General features: G+C 38.5%; 1 protein-coding gene across 1 annotated transcript in view; it reads right to left on the bottom strand.

Annotated features, from left to right (window-relative positions):
• LOC114009973 (cytosolic carboxypeptidase 1-like) overlaps window positions 1-22,332 on the bottom strand; it is a 32,969-nt gene that overhangs the window by 6,447 nt on the left and 4,190 nt on the right. Inside the window, exon 2 of the mRNA XM_027776472.1 lies at window positions 21,768-21,928. Coding sequence (XP_027632273.1) covers window positions 21,768-21,928 — 161 coding nt within the window. The remainder of the gene's footprint in view (window positions 1-21,767; window positions 21,929-22,332) is intronic.

The raw sequence follows: 22,332 nt of genomic DNA, 5'->3' as shown, positions 1-22,332 counted from the left end.
ATGGCCAAGCTGAAGGAGCTAGGGAAATACTGAGATAAGAGAAAGGGAAAGGCAAAGATTACAACCCCAGCACTGCTTGGAAACCAGCCTTCCTTATTCCAGTGATTATTTTCTAGGCCCATTTTTCCTAGATCCTCTGCTGTAATTAGCTGTGGAGAAAATTCTGGTACTGCACTATTCTGGTTTGTTTTATTCCTATCTGTCCCTCCTTAATGGTGAGCATGGGTTCCCCATCTTCTATATATTCCTCAGAAATGGGTATTTATAAAAAAAACACTGTCTTGGTCAACATCTCTTCTTATACGCATGGTCCTCTCTGAGTGAGCTCATGTATTTTTCCAGATCTGAATCATTTCCAAATCCAAATTTTCAGCCCTAACTTCCCCACACGTGCACAGACTTGCTAGATGCACACACGTAGGCAAGTCTGTCATGGGCACTTCGAATGCAGCATGTTGAGAAGGCGCTGTTCCCCGAGCTCGCTCCTCTTCTCGTGCTTTTCAGTACCATTCACTCACTGAATCCTACACACCAAAACCCTCCATCAGCAAGTGCTGCCACTTAGCCTCCTGACCAACCCGTGCCTTACATCTGTATGACCAGCCGGCACTACCGTCGTTTCCTGTGTGAGGTATTCTTCTACCTCTCCTCTCCTAACTACTCAGATTTCTTTCAAAATGCAGCTCAGACGTCCTCAGACGTTCTTTGTTAAAGCCTGTCATGAGATAAGGGTCCTCCCTATATTCCCTTAGTCTGCACAAACATTCCAGGTACTCGCTCACACATGGCGGAAACGACCCACTGTGTGCCTCTCTGCTCAGTACTACACGACAACGCCTTCTGCTCAGGAACTGTGACTTACACAACTGAGCCCCTCCTGTCAGCTCCCAGAGGACCTGACACGTTGCAGGCATCTCAACAGATGTCTGCTGAAAAACCGTGAATTGGACAAGGTCGTTCATCTTCATATTAGCCTATCTATTGATTTCACTTAAAACAAAACAAAACAAAACAAAAAAAACACTTTAAGGCACAAGACTAATCATAGCAATTCATCTTTGCTTTTATTAATAATCCCAACATGTTTCCAGCACTTTACAACTTAGGAAGTGCCTTCATATACCTCCAAAGAGTCACCTTCACTAAGAAGCTATCAGCATCTAATTCTTCCCCATCACTATCAGTCGTCCCTTGGAATATGTGAGGAATTGGCTCTAGCACCCTGTGGACACGAAAACCCACAGCTGCTCCAGTCCCTTATAGAAAGTGTTGTAATACTGTGTGGAACCCACATGCACCCTCCCATGTACTTGGGATCCTAAGTACATGGGCGGTTTCCTTGTAACTAGTCTTAATATCACATCTAAGTGAAAAGAAACTCGTACAGATAAACTTCTTCAGCACCTCTCCTGGAGGGAGCCACGTCTCTCCCCACTTCCTAACCAGGGGCAGGGCTGGCTGCTTTTGTGGCAGAGTCCACCAAGTCGGACAGCAGACTGGACTTCACTTGTCCACCACCACTTCCTCATTCCCCTCACTTTATTCCGATGAGTTTACTCCTCCTGCCCTGCTTTTGCTGTATTCTCCAAGAGCTGCCCTACGTATCCTCCTCTTTTGGATTTTAGTTCTTAGGGTAAAGGTAATGAAGCTGAAGAACAATGCAGCGAGAAACATTTCATTCCAAAAGAGAAAAGTATCTTAGCCCCCAAATTCTGCTTACACTACTTCAAGAAAAACATCAAAACCTTCACCTAAAGAGGTTTCTCATAAGATGGAACCAGCAGATGGCATAACGGTTACGTCACTGGACTCCCATGTAGTTGACGACGGTTCGTTCAAGTCCCAGACCTGGCCGCTTAAAACTCTTGCCAGGTAAGTGTGCGTGCGTGCCCAAGATCCCAAGGGCAGAGTGAAGGAGAAGGGATTGTGACGTGGCCATCCCCTCTGGAGGCTGACCTCTTGTTTTCTGTCTTTCTGGTAAGGCACATGCCCTATAGCAAAAACCTCTCTAAAAAAAAAAAAAAAAATTAAGAGTTTTCTCATATGATGACTACACTGAAATTCTCTGCTGTGCAGTGTCATTATGACTCAAAAAAGGTTTATAATTCCAGCTTGTTTCTGGAGAAAACAACAACAACAAAATTCTGCTTCGTACAGATTCAAAAAGTTTTCTGGCTACCCTCATGCTAAACTATTAAGCACCACAAAAATTAAACCTAAAAAATTCACCATTCCCTCAAACATATGCTATTGACTCCCAGTAGAGCTGATTTTTCCAAGACACCGGAATGTAGACCTTCAGCAACATTGCCTACACAGGCAAGAGAGACACAAGTCACAGCACAGGAAGTCAGAAAGTTCAGGTTTCCGCCTCCATCCTTCTACTACCCAGCTGTGTGACCTCGAGAAGTCACTTACACTCTCCAGACACAGGTTTTCTCGGGTGTAAAGCAGTCAACAATCTCAGTCTCACTTATCTCCCAAAGTCATTTGGCTCCAGTTAGGTAATAAACGTGAGAGCATCTATAAACTATTAAGTTGGACACATACAAAATGCTATTATTATAATAATACAATCTACATTGTTAAAGAAAAAAGTAAATCAACTTTTCTCAATTCCTGAAAAGCCCAGGCTATGGCCTGTCCCAAATTGACAGGACTGAAACACTCCCTTTGTCTAAGAATCCTCCCTGAACCCTGCACTCCTGCATGATTTTGATAATAACCTAACTGTTTTAAGACACCACAGTAAAGATAAAGGGAAGAATTTCTGAAACTGATGCACACACAGAAAAATACTCCATTGTACAAATTATCAGTAATTTGTGAATTGCTGAAATTGCTGATGGTGTCTGGCACCTTGATGTCAGATCTAACGGGAAGGAAAAGCTATCTGCACAAGTGCAAGAGATATTTTCTTTATACAACGTATATCATTTGATTCTTATCTATGTGAAATAAACAGCGTCTTCTAAATGTAACAAAGTAAACAAAATTATCCATAAAAACTCCAAGTAGGTTTTCAGTCTAAGTGGCTACAGCACACACAGGTATTCAAGCACATACACAAAGAGAGCTCATGCACAGACTACTTAAACAAGAGACTTAAAAAAAAAAAAGAAATTTGCTAATTTATTAATACTTTCCTATTAAAAAAAAAAAAGCTGTCTCTGGGAAACAGTAATCAACGAAGTCACTAAATCCCGATTTACTCTGCTACTGATATAAAAACATTCCTTATACACATGCAGTTTTAAATGGTTAAGTTGCCCAAATAAGGTAGGAGAGTTTAAAAAACTGAAACCAGTACCTCTTAGCAAGTTTAATTACACACTTAAAGAATACAAGATATAATGAAAGAACAGGAAAATTTAGAGGGAGACCTGGATCCAGTTCTTGATTCTATCAGACTTACTACATAGATAACCTTGGGTAAATTCATTTCTCATAGGGCCGGTTGCACACATACAAAAAAAGTTGCACAAGGTTCACACCACCTGTCTCTGATTGTCCTCAGAATAGTGGAATCTGAGATGATCACACTTAACAGAAATTCGTAACGGACATGTTCATTTGGGGTACCAGAAACCACCCCGGGTTTAGCGATTTGCTAGGAGGACTCACAGGACTCGGCATGCAGTCGCATTCACAGTCACATCTAATTACAGTAAAAGGATACAAAGCAAAACCAGCAAAGAGAAAAGGTGCGCGGGGCAAAGTCCAGTGGAAACCAAGCAAGGGCAGCGGCTAGAGGCAGAGAAGTCATCAGAGCCTTCAGCAATTTCAAAGGACTGCAGGCAGAAACTGGAGTTCAGAGCTGCCAAGTTTCCTGAAAGAAGGGAGTTGCAGAGATGTGACCCCAACACTCAACAGTTCCCCCTGGAGGCGTTTGACAAATTCTTAAACCACATAATGCATGAGGCAAGGCAAAGCAAATAGCAGCAGAACAATGCAGAAAAAAAACAAATGAGCAACAGAATTTTTCTGGCAGTCTTGTGCTGAGAAGAGGAGCCTTAAGCCTTCAACTGTGAGGGCTGGAAGGCTACAACTTAGAAAAGGGGAGCAGTGAGCCTCGGGATAAACGAGAGTCCGACATTCTGCAACCCCCCCTTACGTTAGCTCTGTGGCTCACCGGACTGGGGAGACCTGCCCCACTCTAACAGCCTACCGGGGGAAAAATGAACCCTTTCTAAAGGAAGATATCTAGAACCTCAAAAAGGTTTTATACATGATACCTGGAACTGGGTTGAATATTACCAGACATACCAAAAAACAGAACCGGGGAAAGAATCCAATAGAAACAGACCCAAAGGGTCTAGTATGAGAGTTATCAGGCACAAACTTCAAAATAATTAGGATTAATGTGTTCAAGAAAACAGCTGACAAGATCACTATTTCACTATAGACTGTTTAATAAGAAAACAAACAAACAAAAATGCACAATTGAAATTAAGAACACAAAAGTAGATTTTTTTTTAGAGGTTTTTGCTAAAGGGTGCATACGCTCACCAGAAAGACAGAGAGAGACAGAAAGAGAGAAATCACCCCCCAGGGGGTATGGCCATGCCACAATCCCTTCTCCTCTATTCTCCTCTCGGGATCTTGGGCACACACGCACATGCACCTGACATGAGTTTAAGCCACCGGGTCCGGGATTCGAACCGCGGTCGACTACATAGGAATTCAGCAACACAGCCATTACGCTAACAGCTGGTTCCCACAAAAGCACATTTAAAGCAATCTTCTCGACAGAGCTGAAAAGATCATTGGTGAAGCAGAGATAAGTGAATAGGAAATTTCCAGACTGAAGCAAAGAGAACAAGAAAGCATAGAAACTTAAAAAAAAAAAAAAGTAAATATCCATGTAAACACAACCTGCAGAAGAGAAAAGAATGTGTCAGAAGTAACATTTGAAGAGGTAATTGCTAGAGGGATTGCCAAAAACAACAGAAGCCTCAAGTCACATTCAGATCCCAAGAAGGACAAATACAGAGCAAATCGGCTCTTGGCACTCAGAGCAAAATTACTAAAAACAAGAGACAAGATACCTAAAAGCAGCCAGAGGACGTACATTACCTTCAAAAGAGCCAAAACTAAAGATGGCCAGTTTCTTAACAAATACAGTGGAAGCCCAAATTCAATACTATGACATATTTAAAGTACTGAATGAAAAAAAAAAGACCAATCTAGTAGTCTATCCTGGAGATAAAGTCTTCAAAAGCAAAGCTGCAATAATGAAATTTCCAAGTAAATAAAAATTGAAGTAATCTTGCCAACAGACATGCACTCAAAGAAAAATGAAATGGAATTCTTCAAGTTACAGTAAAATAATCTGGAACTGAAACACAGAAGTGAATGAAGAAATAAACGATGGGAAAGTAAAAATAAATACATAATTACAGTCTTAATAATAAAAATTAATATTGACTGCCTAAAATAATAATAATGTGTAATGAAGTTTAAAATATTCTATTAAAATAACATAAAAGATGGAACGGTAAATAGAATCAACGTATCCTAAGATCCTAGCATTGTCTGTAAAGAGGCAATAGTCCTTTACATTATACTCTAATAAACCAAGGATTCGTCTTGTAATCTCTAGGGTACCAATAAAAGAATAGTACAAGAAAATGGAACAAGCAAGTACAAGAAAATGGAGAGACAAAAATGGAATAATGAAAAAATATGTAATTCATCTCAAAGGCAGCAAGCAGGAAAAATAAATATAAAGCCAGTGAGACCCACAGAAAGTAAATATAGTAACAAACTCAATTGTATCAGTAATTCATTAAATGGAAATGAAGTAAAACCTCCAACTAAAAGACAAATGATAGAATGGATTAGAAAATAAATAACTAAGCCAAGGACCTAGTGGTTAAGGAAACTGAATCCCAAACGATCAACCATGAAGTTTGAGTCCCGGACCTGATGACTTAAGAAACATGTTAGGTACATGTATGATATGTGAACGCCCAAAATCTCGAAAGGAGGGAGAAATGGAGGAAAAGGAATTGTGATATGACCATGCCCCAAAGTGGGTACTTTCTCCTTCTTCCCCTCTGTCTTCAACTGGCAAGTACACAACCTTTTGATAAAAACAAAACAAACAAATAAACAAAAAACAATTGCATGTGGCAAATAAGATTCACATCTTAAGTATGAGGACACAGAAAAGCCAAAAGCAAAAAAATGGAAAAATATATACCATGCAAATATGAACCAAAGAAAACTAGGGCAGATAAGCTAATGTAAAAACAGACTTGAAAGCCAGAAACACTACTAAAAGAAGAGACATTCCATAAGATAAAGGCAGCAACTCATCAGAACGGTATCACCGCTCAAAAGTTGTATGTACCTATGCTATAACTTCAAAATACATAAAGCAAAATGGAAAAAGTGGAAAAGTGACACATTCACAGTCATAGGGGAGAAACTCAAAATCACCTCTCTTAGTACCTAACAGAATAGTAGACCGAAAAAATCAATAATGATATAAGAAATCTGAACAGATCATCAAACCTGATCTTACCAGGGATATATGGAACACCACACTCAGCAAGAAAAGAATATACATTCTTTTCAAAAACACATACAACATTCGCTGAATATGTATTCTTCCTTATCCTGATGTAGCATATTCTTATTCTGAAGTAATAACCACTCTTTGAAGAGGTTATCAATACAAAGCACTGAATCACTGCTACACTGCTGTCTAGCACCCCTCCCTAGTACAGCTAAATCTTGAGACTAATAATGACCAATTTCATACCTATCTAGATCTCAATTATAAGGATTATTTACTTATTTTATAATAAACCATAAAGCTTTCATTAAGTTAAATCTGGCATGGGATCCTGAAGTGATCGTGTCAGTTCCAAATTTACTTGTCTGGATGATTTCAATCTCTTAGGTATTTCCGGGTACAATAGCAATCCATCTACTCAGCATGAACACTGATGTTCCACTTTTAATTATAACCCACTATTACATCCAGTGGACTACAAGTTGTGATACGATTTTCAACTATATAGCACAAATCATCTGCCTAGAAAATATTCTAACAGCAATTACAGCTAAAAGAATTTTCTGTATAGAAGTAATAAATGACTTTTGGAAATGTAAACAAGATTCAAGTATGTGTTTCGTAGCCACTAGAAAGGAAGATCTCCTTTTTCTTTTTTTTCTTTTTTCTTTTTTTTTTTTTTGAGAGGTTTCTGCTATATAGTGCATGAGCTCACCAGACAGACAGAGAGAGACAGAGAGACAGAAAGCGAGAAATCACCCCCCCGAGGGGGGAGGGCCATACTGCAACGCCTTCTCCTCCATTCTCTTCTCAGGATCTTGGGCATGCACACATGCCCAGGTCTGGGACTTGAACCACGGTTGACTACACGGGAGTCCAGTGACATAGCCATTATGCCAACTGCTGGTCCCAAAGATTTCCTTTTTTAAAGTAAGTGTGATTAAATATTACACTATACAATAAAGCACATTAGTATCAGTAAGCTTTCATAGCTAGGTATTAGATATTGCTGTAAACATTTAACATTTAGCCATAATTTATCTATAATCATTTAATTTTCTTTTCTTGGAAGAAAAAGTTTCCACATAAGTATAAACAAACAGTAGCTTCACATAAGGAAATGTAAGTATGAAGAGATTATTATTTAATTCAAGTATTAATGGTCTATAGTAATCAATACCATTGGTACCATTTTACTAGTAAAGTCTACCTAGTCTCTCACTCTCTCTCTCTCTTTTTTTTTTTCCAGAGAGATTTGCTATGGGGTGCATGCACTCACTGGAGAGACAGAGAGACAGAAAGCAAGAAATCACCCCACAGGGGCGGATGGCCATGCTGCAACCCCTTCTCCTCCATTCTCCTCTCAGGATTTTGGACATGCACGTCCAGCCTGAGTTTTAAGCTACCAGGTCAACTCGAACCATGGTTGACTACGTGGGAGTCTAGCAACATAACCATTATGTCATCTGCTCTCCCCTCCCTAGTAGCTCTTAATAACGTTGGGAGTAGGAATAGAGCTTTTCAGGGAATATTATGATGCAAATTAGTCCATAGACTCTAATCATCCCTATACCTTATTAGAAATATATTCTATCAAAACATATCAAAGTGAATTTTTTTCTCACTAGTAATGTATGTAGAGCTCTTAAAAAATCCAAGGGGAGGATCAACTGTGGTAGTGTACTCCTTAGGTATTGCTACTTGGAGGCCAGTGCCACTTGGGAGGCCCAGGTTCAGTTCCCAGCCCAACTTCAACAGGCCAGATGTGTTGTCACATCCCTGAAGTCCTAGCTAGCTGGGAATCTGGGGCAGGAAAATCCCAACACGTGGAGACCCTAGACTCTTATCAAAAATCTCCCTTTCTTTCTCTCTCTCTTACAAATAACTATTTTTCTGATTAATTTCACATTTTAAATAAAGTCTCCATCAAGATGTACAATACATTTTTTCCATCAGAGAACTTTACATGTTTTGTCTAGTCAATGTTTCTTCCCTTTGCGTCCTACACCTACCTTCCACCACCCACTCTCTACCATCTACTCGCCTCCCTCACAAATTTCTTAAAAGGATATTTTAAAGAAGTATTAACATAAAACATAACTACTGTTAAGAATATTTTAAAAGCTTTTCCCATTTTAAGTCCTATTTATTGTATTAGCTGCATTAGAAATAATATTTTATCAATTTTTAATGCCCATGCTATTAGCATAATTAGTACTTAAGTCCTTTTTATGCTAATAGCATGGACATTAAAAATTATTTAATTGTTAACACTGAACCTCTAAAACATACTAAGTGAAAGAAATCAGATACCAATGGCAGCATATTATATGATATCACTTACATGAGAGACCCAGAGCAGGTAAATCCATAGAGGCAGAATGCCAAATTAGTGACTGCCAGAGGAAGGAGAGGTGGTGATGGTCTCTTTTAGGGGTGACAAGAAAGTTTTGGAACCAAATAAAAGTGGTTGTATAACATTGTACATGTGTCAAGTCCTAATGAACTGTTCACTTTAAAGTAGGTCATCTTTATAACTTTTGATGCTGTTGTTGCTAGAAGGTGTGTGCTCACCAGAGAGAGGAAGTACCCCCCACTAGGGTGCAGTCCCACCGCAATCCTCTTTCCTTCTTCTCTCTGTCTGTCAGGCTTCCAGGCACACGCACACATGCACCCGGGTACTCCGAGCTGCTGCGGCCAGACCTGAACTGTGGCTACAGTTGGATCTCGCTTCTCAATCACTACATTAGAGGGCCAGCCCCAAATTGGTTAATTTTAGGTTGCATAAATTTTCTCTCAGAATACAAATTAGGTCCAATTACTGTTTGATTATAAGCCAGTAGTTAGGCCATTTAAACACTGGTATACTTTTAATTACAGTGAACACTGTGCAGCAGTTGGTATTTCCCAACTTCACTTTCCTAGAAGGTTACTGCTCATACTTCAAATACTTCTTCCATATGCCTGCTATCCTGAAGTTTTGTCACCACCACTGTATCATAACGAGAATTATTCAACATTCCATCAGTCTCATTCTCAATTCCTACAAGTAAGGGTCACTGAAATTGCTTAATAGTTCAGGTGACAGATAAAATAAAAATACCTTTTGCTAAGCACCAAAGTATTACATAGCTTTGACCTAAAAGAGAAATATCTTTTAAAAAAGACATAAGGCTGGGACCAGCAGATGGCATAATGTCTATGTCGCTGGACTCCCATGTAGTCATTAGTGGTTCAAGTCCCGGACCCAGTGGCTTAAACTCACACCAGGTGCGTATGCGTGCATGCCCAAGATTCTAAGAGGAGAATGGAGAAGGAATTGCTGAGTGGTCATCCCCCTGAGGGGTGATTTCTCGCTTTCTGTCTCTCTGTCTCTCTGTCTGTCTCTGTCTTTCGTCTTTCCAGTGAGCACACACGCCCTATAGCAAAAACCTCTCCAAAAAAAAGGAAGACATAGGCAGGCTTAGTGTTGCATTAGGTGGAATCTTCATTATATAAAAAACACAACTGAGTAAAATTCAAATGATCTGTGTGTGGTAATTTCCAATGAATGCCCTAGGAATATAAAATATAATTAATCTGCAACCACAGGCTTCACTGAAAAGCTCTACACCTTCTAAATACAGTGGATCTAATATAAGCATTTATTTCTGACCCCTTCTCAAATATCACTAAGATGAAAGCAAAAGAGTAGAACATGGATCCAAAGGTCCAAAGGTGTGGCCAGCAGGTGGCATAGTGTTAAGACGCTAGACTCCCATGTGGGCTGACTGTGGCTCGAGTCTCAGACCTGGAGGCTTGAAACTCATGCTGGATACATGTGCATGTGTGCCCAAAATCCCAATAGGAGAATGGAGAAGGGACTGTGGTGTGGCTATCCCCCCAGGCGGGTTATTTCCCACTTTCTGTCTCTCTGGTGAGCACACGTGCCCTCTCTCTCAAAAAAACAAAAAAAATCTCAAAAATCTAGCAAAAATCCCTGTCTCTCAAAAAAAAAAAAAAAAAAAAAAAGAAATGAAAAGAAAGGCTCCATATGAAAGAAAACTTGAGAGGCGGTAAATAGCAAAATAGAGATATCAACAAAATACTGGAAATGGAGGCAAATGAACAAACTGATGGGTTTGCGTTCAAACTCTGTTCATTCTGCTAAGCACCTATAGAAAGCAGGGAGTAAGGAGAAGGGGGTGTCAGTGAACAAAATGGTAATTTATATTACAAAGCCCTAGAAAAGTTCAAGAATTAGAGAGATTGCTTATTTTTAAAGAATGGGTTTCAGTGGAGAATTGAAAAGTGAGTAATGAGGTAAAAAGTCTCATAAGAAGCAGTTAGACCTTCAAATCCCTACACATCATCCCGTTCTCCAGTTGACAAACAAGAGAAGTGGCTTAAAAAGATTCTTTATCAGAGAGGCTTTCCACTTAGGGCCGAAAGGCAGAAGAAAATCACCGTCCAGGTTGGGAGAATGAGAGTCAACCAAAGCAAATAGCACTGAGCTCCCCAAATGCTGGGTCTTGGGCTCATGCCTCTAAGGAGTATTTTTAAGCTTTGTGATAGGCTGTGTGCACTTGCCAGAGAGAGAGAGAGACCAGGGTAGGGGTGGGGTGTGGGGATAACCTCCCAGGGGAGATGGCCAAGCTGCAGTCCCTTCTCCACCAGTCTCCTCTCGGGATTTGGGGCACGCACACATGCTCCCCATGATCTTCAAGTCACTAGGTCTGGGACAGCCAGCTATGTGGCATCAATGCCTTAACTTTCAGGTCACCTGCTAGCCTCTTAAATGTTTTTTTTTAACTCACTCCATAAGGAGTCTTTTAAAACTTATTTTTCCCTAAGCCCTCCAAATTTAATTAGCTACAATTAAAAATGAAAAGACTCAGCTAAAGAGAGAATGGCTGAATTAGAAGGTGGATCCAGAAGAATACACAGAATGACAGAAGGGTGGAATCTTATTTATAAGAGAATAAAAGATACAGAGGATGTGTGAAAAAGTCAAATGTAAATAGCAATGGAGTCCCAGAAGGTGAGAGATAATGGGGCAGAAACAATGTCTGAAAAGGGCTAGAAATTCCCCACCACTGATAGAAGACTGAAGCCATAAATTTGCGAAACCTTATGAGCCCGAACAAAATAGAAAATCACACCTATGCAAAACTGTCATATGCCAAAGACTAAGAGAAATTCATAAAAACAACTTCGCCTTGTAAGACAGATCACCTTCAAAGGGGCAACAACAGACCACCTGCTAATCGGACAGCTCAACAGAAGACAGAAGACAAGGATGGTATCTCCCACGTGCTAAGACAGGGAACCCACCAAAAAGAACAGCCCAGAACCTGGGAGCAGTGACACACAAAGCAATGTACAAAGCCAGCACCTCCACCTCCACGTGGGTGCCCTTCAGAAGGCCTGGAAGAAACAGCTGTTCCTCACCCTACAATAAAGTAAATGCGAAGATATGCCTGAGAGCCAAAAAGCAAAAAAGTCTTTAAAAAATGGTGGGAACATGTAAACAACATACAGATGTTGGTTGAAGGGGCTAAAATGAGAAAATATTGAGCATCAAAACAAATAATAACAACAGATTAAAGCCCACTAAGTTAAAACTGTGAATCAGGCCCAGCTGCAGCAGCAGAGGCAGTAGGGGTGCTGCTGTGCAAGGCTGGGAAGGCTCCAAGTTCGTTTCCCAGGTCGCTCTGAACGTGTCAGGAATACCCGTGACCCTGACTGGCTGCAGGCCTGGGGGAGGAAGCAGCACGGAGACCCAGCAGAGAATGCCTGCCTTTCTCTCTTCCTCTCTCTCAGATGAGGGAAATAAAGTCTTTCAGAAAAAAATACGTAAGTCATTAAGTCTAATACATACAAATATTTAAATGAAAAAATTGAAAATTTGATGAGAAATGGGATACTGACATAAATTCAAAGTACATCTCGATAAAAATACTAATTACAAAGGGGAACAACTAACTTTGCCATGGAGAAATTTGATAAATACTATCTTAATTAAGTGATCAAAGGAAATATCTTGAGTAATGGGACAAATTAAAACCGCGCACTATAACAGGAAGCACCTGGAACGCAGTGCCCATGATGTTCTTGTCACAGATGTACATAATATAACAACCCGGAATAGACTCATGAGGAGACACAAGCTCAGTGTAACCCTCTACAGCATCGAGATGCAGCAGTCAAGGAAGAATTGGAGACATTCAGAAAACTCATGTGAGATAGAGAAATAAAAATGACAGAACGGGGAAGAAGTGACTGGATATCTAGTAAGTGAAAAAAATATATATAGGAGAAAGAGCTAGTATAAAATTTCAAGGGAAAAAGTCTGAATCTACAACTGGCTATCATTAGGTTTATATTTTTACATGCATACAGTAATGAGAACTAGGAATTCTTAACCCTTTTTGTGCCACAGCCCCTTCAGAGCATTTGATGAAACCTGTGAACTCCTTTTCATCATAATACTTCTAAAAATAATAAGCAAAATAAGGCCTGCCTGAAATGGCACAGACTTATGGTTCCACTACACCTGCTGGAAGCCACATGGAAGACCAGCACTTCAGATCCAGGGTCAACCTGAGCGTGCTGGGTGAGCACATGCTCATATCCATGATTCTGGCAGGGTACAAAAGCTGGGGGAATCGGGGAAGATTGTGATATGATGAGACTCTGTCAAGGGTACCTAAGTGTCAGGCTGTCTGTCTCTCTTCACGTGAAATAAATAAAATTGAACTTCACAAAGGAGATAAATTACATTGAAATATAATTATCAAAATGTTAAAAACACACTTGTGGTACAACAGTATATGTGATTTCCTTAACTTGCATGCTTTTTTGAATACATATATATACAGACATACACACATACACATACATATACATACACACTCCTTTAAAAGAGTAAGATTAGAGCAATCTTGTAATAATCAGAGCGGTGAAATATTAATACACATTATTTCAGGTGACTGTAATGTATCCATGAACTGCAGGTTAAGAATACATTAATTAAGGGGACAGACAGCTGGAGAATGGTAAACCTGATACTCTACAAAGTTGAGCCACATGGGAAAGTTCCTGGTTCTTATCCAGAGATTGTCTTGGGTACTCTGGGCACATGCATAACCATGACCCGGGGCTTACAGGAACGGGGCTAGACAGGAATGGGGCTAGATTATGCATCAAAACCCTGTTGAGGATGCTCTCTCTTTGTCCCTGTTGTGCATGGAATGAAAAAAATTAACTTTTAAAAGCAAGAATACATGAATTAAAACTTAAAAGGAAGCTTTGAAATATGAGAATGACTATACATTTATTTCCATTGTTGTTTAACAGGCACTTTGAAAGGTAAAGAATGCGAGTGATCTCTTGTCTGAATTGTCATATTTTAAGGAATAGAGTGTCAATTAATGTTTTACTGCACTTAAAACTGCTACACTGACCTATATACAGGGCATAGCAATAAATTAACAAATGTGATGACAAAATCGTGAAGGTTCTATAAAATGGGACCATTACTACCTGTACACACAAAACTATAAAACTGCTAAGTTCTGGGAACCAGCAGTTAGCGTAATGGCTATGTCACTGGACTCCCACACAGTCGACCGCGGTTCGCATCCCGGACCCGGTGTCTTAAAACTCACGCTGGGCGTGTGTGCGTGCATGCCCAAGATCCCAAGAGGAGAATGGAGGAGAAGGGATTGTGGCGTGACCATCCCCCCTGGGGGGTGATTTCTCGCTTTCTGTCTCTATGTCTCTGTCTGTCTGTCTGGCGAGTGCATGCGCCCTATAGCGAAAACCTCTCAAAAAAAAAATTAAAAACTGCTAAGTTCTGATTTCTAAGAATTGTAATCATCAAGATTACTATCTAGGGGACTGGCAGGTGGTGTGGTGGTTAAGGGCACTGGAATTCCACATGGCCAACAACAGTTTGGGTCCCGGACCTGGTGACTTGCTTTCTCTCTCTCTCTTGCTCGCTCGCTCGCTTTGTCCCTCTCTGGTCAAATTTAAATACATACATACATACATAAACAAATAAAGTCAAATAAAATAATTCTTAAAATAAAAAAAAAGATTACTGTCCAGAAGTATCCATTAGTTGTCTTGTCTTCTCCACAAAGGAACCAAACAACAAATAAATACATCTCAAATGAAGTGTCTAAGAAGGAACACTAGAATCAGCCAAGGAAATGGCTGAAACCTCCTGTAGCACAGAGACTGGAGATCACAGCAGAGAGAGAAGCAGAACACGCAGCCAAGATCACCCAGAGCCAGGAAAAACTCCCCAGTGCTCAGGAAGTGTAAGAGAGATCCCCAACAGACCCTATTTTCACTGTGAAAGACTACAGCTCTAGTTGCCCAAGGGTCTAGCAGTTCTCAAAGGTCCCATGCACAATGTAGGAAATTCCCCCAAATCTACATGGCTATACACCTCCAGCAAAAGAACTAAGCTCAGGGTAACCCCTACTCCACACTCAGAACCCAAACTGCAACTGAACTGTATACCATTTTGAGAACAGAGTTACTTATAACTAAAACCTGCCCTAAATGCCATCAGTCCCCATATTCTCCATATCCCCATGCACATGGAGGCAGCTGAAACTATCCCTGTGCTATAGGGCTGTGACCATGGCACTGGAGCCATGCAGCAGCAGACATTCCAGGATACAGATGGTCCAATGCAGTTGTGAGCTGCTCTCAGCATCAGATGTAGGCGGGCCAGCTGCTGCCCACCCTCCCCCCCAAAACATCCTCCCCACCTCCACCACCAGGGCTCTCACACTTCATAAGAACCTCTTAGGGATTATGTGCCAGCACTCCTGACCCCCACTACCTAAGCCTCCTCCCCACCTTTACTGCTAGGGCCCACATACCAAGAAAATAAAGATGATCCAGTGAAATCAGGAAAACAATCCATGATCAGAATGAGAAATTGAACAGAGATAGAAATCGTTAAAAGAAAGAAATCCTCAAACTGAATAGCTCCAAATATCAAACAACAAATGCAATAGAGAGTTTTGACACAGAACAGATCAAGCAAAAGAAAGAATCTCTAAACTTGAAAATAAATCTTTTGAGATCATCCAGAGGGGAAATTTTTTTTAATGAAGTTGGCCTACAGAACATATGAAATTCCATCAAGCAAACAAACATTCATATATTATGAAAGTCTAAGCAAGAGAAGAAACAGGATAGGAACAGAACGTTTATTTAATAACACATTTGCTGAAAACTTTCCAAGTATTAGAGAACATATAGACATCTAAAACAGAGAGCTCAAAGATTCCCCCAACAGATTCAATCCAAATTGTTTCTCACTAAGACAACATTATAATTAAACTGTCCAAGTCAAAGACAAAGAATTTAAAAAAGCAAAAGAATAGCAGCAAGTCACATTTATGGAAATCCCCACGACTAACAGTGAATTTCCCAGCAGAAACTATGGAGGCCCAGAAAAAATGGAATGATATATTCAAAGTCCTCCAAGGAAAAAAACCAGTAACCAAGAATTACCGTTTTCAATGAACATGTCCTTCAAAACTGACCAAGAATATAGTCTTTCCCAGAGGAGGAGAAAGTAAAGGATTTTACCACCACTAGACTGACCTTAAAAGAAAGGCTCATAGAAGTCCCATACCCACAGGTAAAAAGACAATAACTACTATCGTGAAAACAACAAAAACATTAGGTCATTGAAAAAGTCATGACTCTTCTGACAACCTAATAGAAAATTCACTGATAGACCAGATATGCAAATTAGAAAGAAAAAGGAATCAAACCTTATCATTACAAAAATGGCTAACCCACAAAGAAAAACAATAGTAAAGAAGAAAAAAAGACGACATAAGACAGCCATAAAACAACAAACAAAATGACAAGGCATAGTTCCCACCTATCCATAATAACCCTGAATGTAAATGAATTAAATTCCCTAACTAAAATACATAAGGTAGCTGAATAAATTAAAAAAAAAAAAAAAGTAAGACCCAACTATATGCTGCCTACAAAAATTCCCTTTACCTGAGACCAGCAGTTAGCTGGACTCCCATGTAATCTACCACAGTTTGAGTCTTGGACCCGGTGAGTTAAACTCATGCCGGGCACGTGTGCGTGTGTGCCCAAGATCCCAAGAGGAGAATGGAGGAGAAGGGAGTGTGGTGTGGTCATCCCCCCTGGGCAGTGATTTCTTGCTTTCTCTCTCTCTGTCTTTCTGGAGGGTGTATGCGCCCTATAGCAAAAACCTCTTGGGGGGAAAAAAAAAATTCCCTTTACCTATAAAGGCACACATAAGACTGAAAAATTGGGAACCAGCAGGTGGCGTAGTGGTTAAGGCGCTGGATACTCCCACATGGCCAACCATGGTTTGAGTCCTGGATCTGATGGCTTGCCTTCTCTCTCTCTCTCTCTCTCTCTCTCCCCCTCTCTCTCTCTCTCCTGTGTGTGTGTGTGTGTGTGTGTGTGTGTGTTTGTTTCTCTGGTCAAATTAAAATAAATGAATGAACAAATAAAATTAATTAGATAAGTCTTTAGGAAAAAAAAAAAGTCCGAAAATGAAGGGATTTTTAAAAAAGCATTCTAGGTAAACCAAAAGCAAGCAGAAATAGCCATATCTGATACAGATATTAAGTAAAAAACTGTAAAAAATTTAAAAAAAGACAATCATTATATATGATAAAGGGATCAATTGAGCCTGAGATCTAACAACTATAAATATAACACATACACTAACACTGTAATACATAACTAACACTAGCACCCAAATATATAAAGCAAATATGATGGAGATTTCACTCCACTCTGAAAGAACAGATCATCTATACATAAAATCACCAAAAACAGATCAAATTTAAACAATATAATAGACCAAAGGGGCCTATATTTAAATTACATTAGGTTACAGCTACAGAATATACCTTCTTCTTATCAGCCCACAGGCCACTCTCCAGGATAGGCCATATGTGAGGAAATAAAACAAGTCAAAACAAATTTAAAAAAAATCAAAATCATATCTATTATCTTTTCTAACTACAATAGAATCGGACTAGAAATCAGCAGTAACAGAAACCTCAGAACTGTAAAAAAACCTAGAAATTAAACATGCTCCTCAATGACCAATGGGTCAAGAAAGATATTAAGAAGGAAATTTAAAAATCTTTCAAATTATTTGAAAATAGAATCATAACATATGAAAACCTATGGGGTTCAACAAAAGCAGGATAGAGAAGGAGCTTTGTATTAGGTCATCAGAAGTCACAATATATTTTTCTGTGCAAAAATGCATCATGACTTTTCCAATGACCCAGCAGTAGAAACATCTACACTAAAAAATAAAATTATTTCAAATAAACAACCTAGTGATATACCTCAAGGAACTAGAAAAGAACAAACCAGACTCAAAATTAGTAGAAGGAAATTAAAAAAAAAAAAAAGATCAGAACAGCAATCAATGAAGTTGAAACTAAAAACTACCATATGCAAAAGATCAAAGAAACAAAAAGTTGGTGTTTGTGAAAAGATGAACAAAATCAACAAGCCATTAGCTAGGTTAAGAAAAACAGAAAAAAGTCCCAAATAAATTAGATCAGACACAAAAAGGAGACCGTTAAAACGGAAACCACAAGAATATAAAAGACTATTAAGAGACTATTATGAATGACTATGCACCACTAGAGACTACTGTGAACAATTATTCACAAAAAAAAAAAAAGAAAAAAAAGAAAACCCTAGAAGAGATAGATAAATGCCTCAACAAATAACACTTACCAAGAATAAGCCAAGAAGACAGAGGAAACCTGAATAGATCAATAATGGGTAACAGAACTGAATCAATAACTGGCCTTCTAACAAAGAGAAGTTCAAAGCTGATGGCTTTACTGCTGAATTTAATCAAACCTTTAAAAAGACTTAACACCAAAACCTTTCCAATATAAGGAGGGGAAATTTTCCCAAACTCATTTTACATAGCCAGTATTAACTTTATACCAAAACCAGGCAAGGACACAACATAAAAAGAATATTACAGGTCAATATATTTTATTTTAAGAGAGATTTTTGATATAGGGTACATGTGCTTGCCAGAGAAACAGAAAGCAAGAAATCACCCCCCGAGGAGGGATGACCACACCACAATCCCTTTTCCTTCACTCTCATCTCGGGATCTTGGGCACTCATCCACACACACTTGATGTAAGTTTTAAGCTGCTGGGTCTGGGAATCAAACCACAGTTGGCTACTTGGGAGTCCAACGATGTAACCATTATGCCATCTGCTAGTCCCCACGTCAATATTCTTGATGAACATAGACAGATGCCAAAATCTTCAACAAAACACTAACAAACTGAAGCCAAGAGCACATCAAAAAGATTATACACCAAGTGGGATGACTGAGTACAGTTTACCCCAGGGACACAAGAATGGTTCAACATTCACAAATCAATATGTGACACATAATGTGAACAAAATGAAGAAAAACCTTACGATCACCTCAATAAACACAGAAACGGCATTTCATAAAATTCTACTGGGTTTTCTTAAGTCATGACTTTTTTTTAAGTGTTTTTCTACATAAAAATGGGTCATGACTTTTCCAACAACTCAAAACATTCCTTCGTAATAAAATTCTCAACAAATTAGGAATGGAAAGAACATACCTCAACACAATAAAGGCTATAAATGAGAAATCCACAGCAAATATACTAAATAAGGAAAAGTTAAAAGGTTTTCCTTTAAGAGTTGGAACAAGACAAGGATGCCTACTATTCCACTCTTTTTATTTTTTAAAGAATTAATTAAATGTATTTATTTATTTACTTATTCTAATTTGACCTGAAATTGGAGCCAGAGCAATTAGGCAAGAGAAAGAAATAAAGAGCATCCAAATTACAAAGGAGAAAGTCAAACTGTGATGTTTGATATGATCTTATACAAAGGAAAACCTAAAGACATCACCAAAAAAATCTTAGAAGTAATAAATGAGTTTAGTAAAGTTGCAGGATACATTCTGCCTGTTAGTGACAGATAAAAATCAGCAGCATTTCTATCCAGCAATAGCAAACAGGCAAAAAAGAAATCAAGCAAGTAATCCCATGAACATTAGCAACAACATCAAAATACCCAGGGATAAATTTAATCAAGGAGGTGAAAGAATTCTATGGTAAAAACTATTAAACAGCGATAAAAAAGAAATTGAAGAGGGCACAAAAGAAAAAAAAAAAAGGAAAGATATCTCATAATCATGGATTGGAAGAATTAACATTCAGTATTTCAAAAATGACCTTACCAGCCAAAGCAATCCAGAGTTAAATCCAATGAGGAGTCAGCTAAGGAGCATGTGGTTAAAGCAAATGGATCCCCCATGTCCAACCTCACAGTTCGAGTCCTGGACCCAGTGACTTGAAAAACACCAGGTGTGTGTGCTGAAAATCCCAAGAAGAATGGAAGATAAAGGATTGCGGTATGACCATCTCCCCAGGGGGTGATTTCTCACCTTCCCTCTCTCTGTCTCTTGTAAGTACATGTGACCTATAGCAAAAATACAAAAAATTTAAAAAATGAAATTCTTTAAAGAAATAGGAAAAATAATCATAAATTTTGCAGGCAACCATGAAAGATGACAAATATCCAAAGCAATCCTGAGCAAAAAGTACTAAGTTGGAGGCATTATACTGCTTGATTTTAAAGTATACTATAAAGTCAAAGTATCTAAAGCAGCATGGTACTGGGATAAAACCAGACACAAAGACCACAGAACAGAACTGAGAGCCCAGCAATAAACATACATATGTACAGCCAACTGGGTTTAGACAATAGAACATTCATCGGGGAAAGGACAGTCTCTTTAAATAAATGGTACTGGGAAAACTGGATGTCCACATGCAAGAGAATGAAAATAGACTCCTATCTCTCAAATGCTGGCAAGGATGCGGAAAAAATGGAGCTCACACAATGTTGGTTAGAGTATCAGTTAGTACAGGGAGTATCGTTAGTATAGTACAACTTCTATGGAAAACAGTGTAAAAGAGTCCTCAAAAACTATTTGACGCGTGTGGTCCAGCAACCCTACTGGGTATATAGCAAAAGGAAGGGATAACAACATGTCAAACAGACAGTTGCCCTCCTGTGTTTACTGCAGAACTACTCACAATAGTCAAGACATAAAATCCATTAACAGGTGAATGGATAGGACAATGTGGTATAAATACAAAATGGAATATTAGTCAGCCATAATAAAGAAGAGAATCTGTCATTCAAAGCAACACGGATGTGCCTGGAGGATATTATGCTGAGTGAAATAAGTCAGGCACAGAAAGAGGTATTTATTGCACATTCTCTCTTATGTGTAGAGGCTAAAAACATTGATCTTAAGGAAGTAAGAGAGCAGAACAGTGGTTACTAAAAGCTGGAAAGAGTCAGGGGAAAGGTGTTTAAGAAAGGAAAGTTAACAAATACAAAATTACAGTTAGGAGGAATAAATTCTAGAGTGCAAGAACACTGTAGGGTGACTATATGTAATAAAAATTTATTGTATACTTCAAAAAAGCTAGATGGAAGGATTTTGAATGGTCCCAATATAAATGTTTGAGGTGACATATATGAAATTTACCCTGATTTGATCATTACTCATTGGATATATATACTGAAATATCACCCCATAACTCAAAAATGTGTACAATTATTACCTGTCATTTTAATATAACAATTAAGTAATTATGATACCAAATTATATCAGCCCATGATGAATCAAATTAATATACATTAAATTTTAGAAAAAAATTATCTATTTAGAAAAACATTTGGCACATGTAGTTAAATTTTCAAACGATGTTAAATTAGTTCTAATGTATATAACCACAGTTTACTGGACAGACATTTGATGCGCACAGGTAATAAGAACATAAAATTTCTTTTGAAATGTGAATCTTGACTCTTAGCACTCTTAAGTTAAATATTACCTAAATACAATAATTCTCAGATAGCTTATTTTGGGGTTAAAACAAACCATTAAGATAATTAGAAACAGCTCTCAGGTTATAAGGATATTTCATTAAAATCTCATCTAAATGCCAACATTAAAATATTGTACTATCATTATTTGGAATGAACATTAGATACATAAAATTACATTACTGATTCTAAAACATGCTCTTGGCTATGAGCAACTGTCTCTATGTGTAACTATTTAATGAAGTCTAATAGTATACTACAGAGTAATAAACAGATAAAACAAAGTGTATCCTACCTAGTTACTTTGCAGCTTGATTCAATTAAGTCACTTTCAAAGTCAAGCAGACTGGAAGGCAGATTATATTCCAATGGAGATGTCAGTCTTTTCAAACGCAACAGACCAACACAAAATTTTGCCCCCATCTCTTCCAGTTCTCGAGTACCAATCTGCAAACCCTAGAAATGAAGTAATATTATACATATAATTAGAAAGTGTACTAGATTCTGGCTATATCTCATCAAAATTATTAAATTATTAAATTATTAATAAAAACACTTTAAAAATAAAAGGTTGGTGATTTGTGTATGAAACTAGGACAAGGTCTTAACAGCATGAGATTACCTAATTCACAGGAAACTAACTGCCCTAAACCCATTTCTCACATGTCTCTTCTCACTCACTATGACTGTAAATTACTTGTACTTTTACAATGGGGGGAGAAAACTGATGAACGTTTTTTGGTTAATACTGCTCTTAGAGTTCATTTTGTGAAAATATTTTAACAAGACATCAGTAGTACTTCTTATATTCTTATAGTCTGGATGCCGATGTTGAACTACTATAGTGTTAAAACTAAGGC

Source organism: Tupaia chinensis, unplaced genomic scaffold (genome assembly GCF_000334495.1).
Source record: "Tupaia chinensis unplaced genomic scaffold, TupChi_1.0 Scaffold000007_1, whole genome shotgun sequence".
Classification (NCBI taxonomy): Eukaryota; Metazoa; Chordata; class Mammalia; order Scandentia; family Tupaiidae; genus Tupaia; species Tupaia belangeri.
This window is presented reverse-complemented; position numbering and strand designations above follow the sequence as displayed.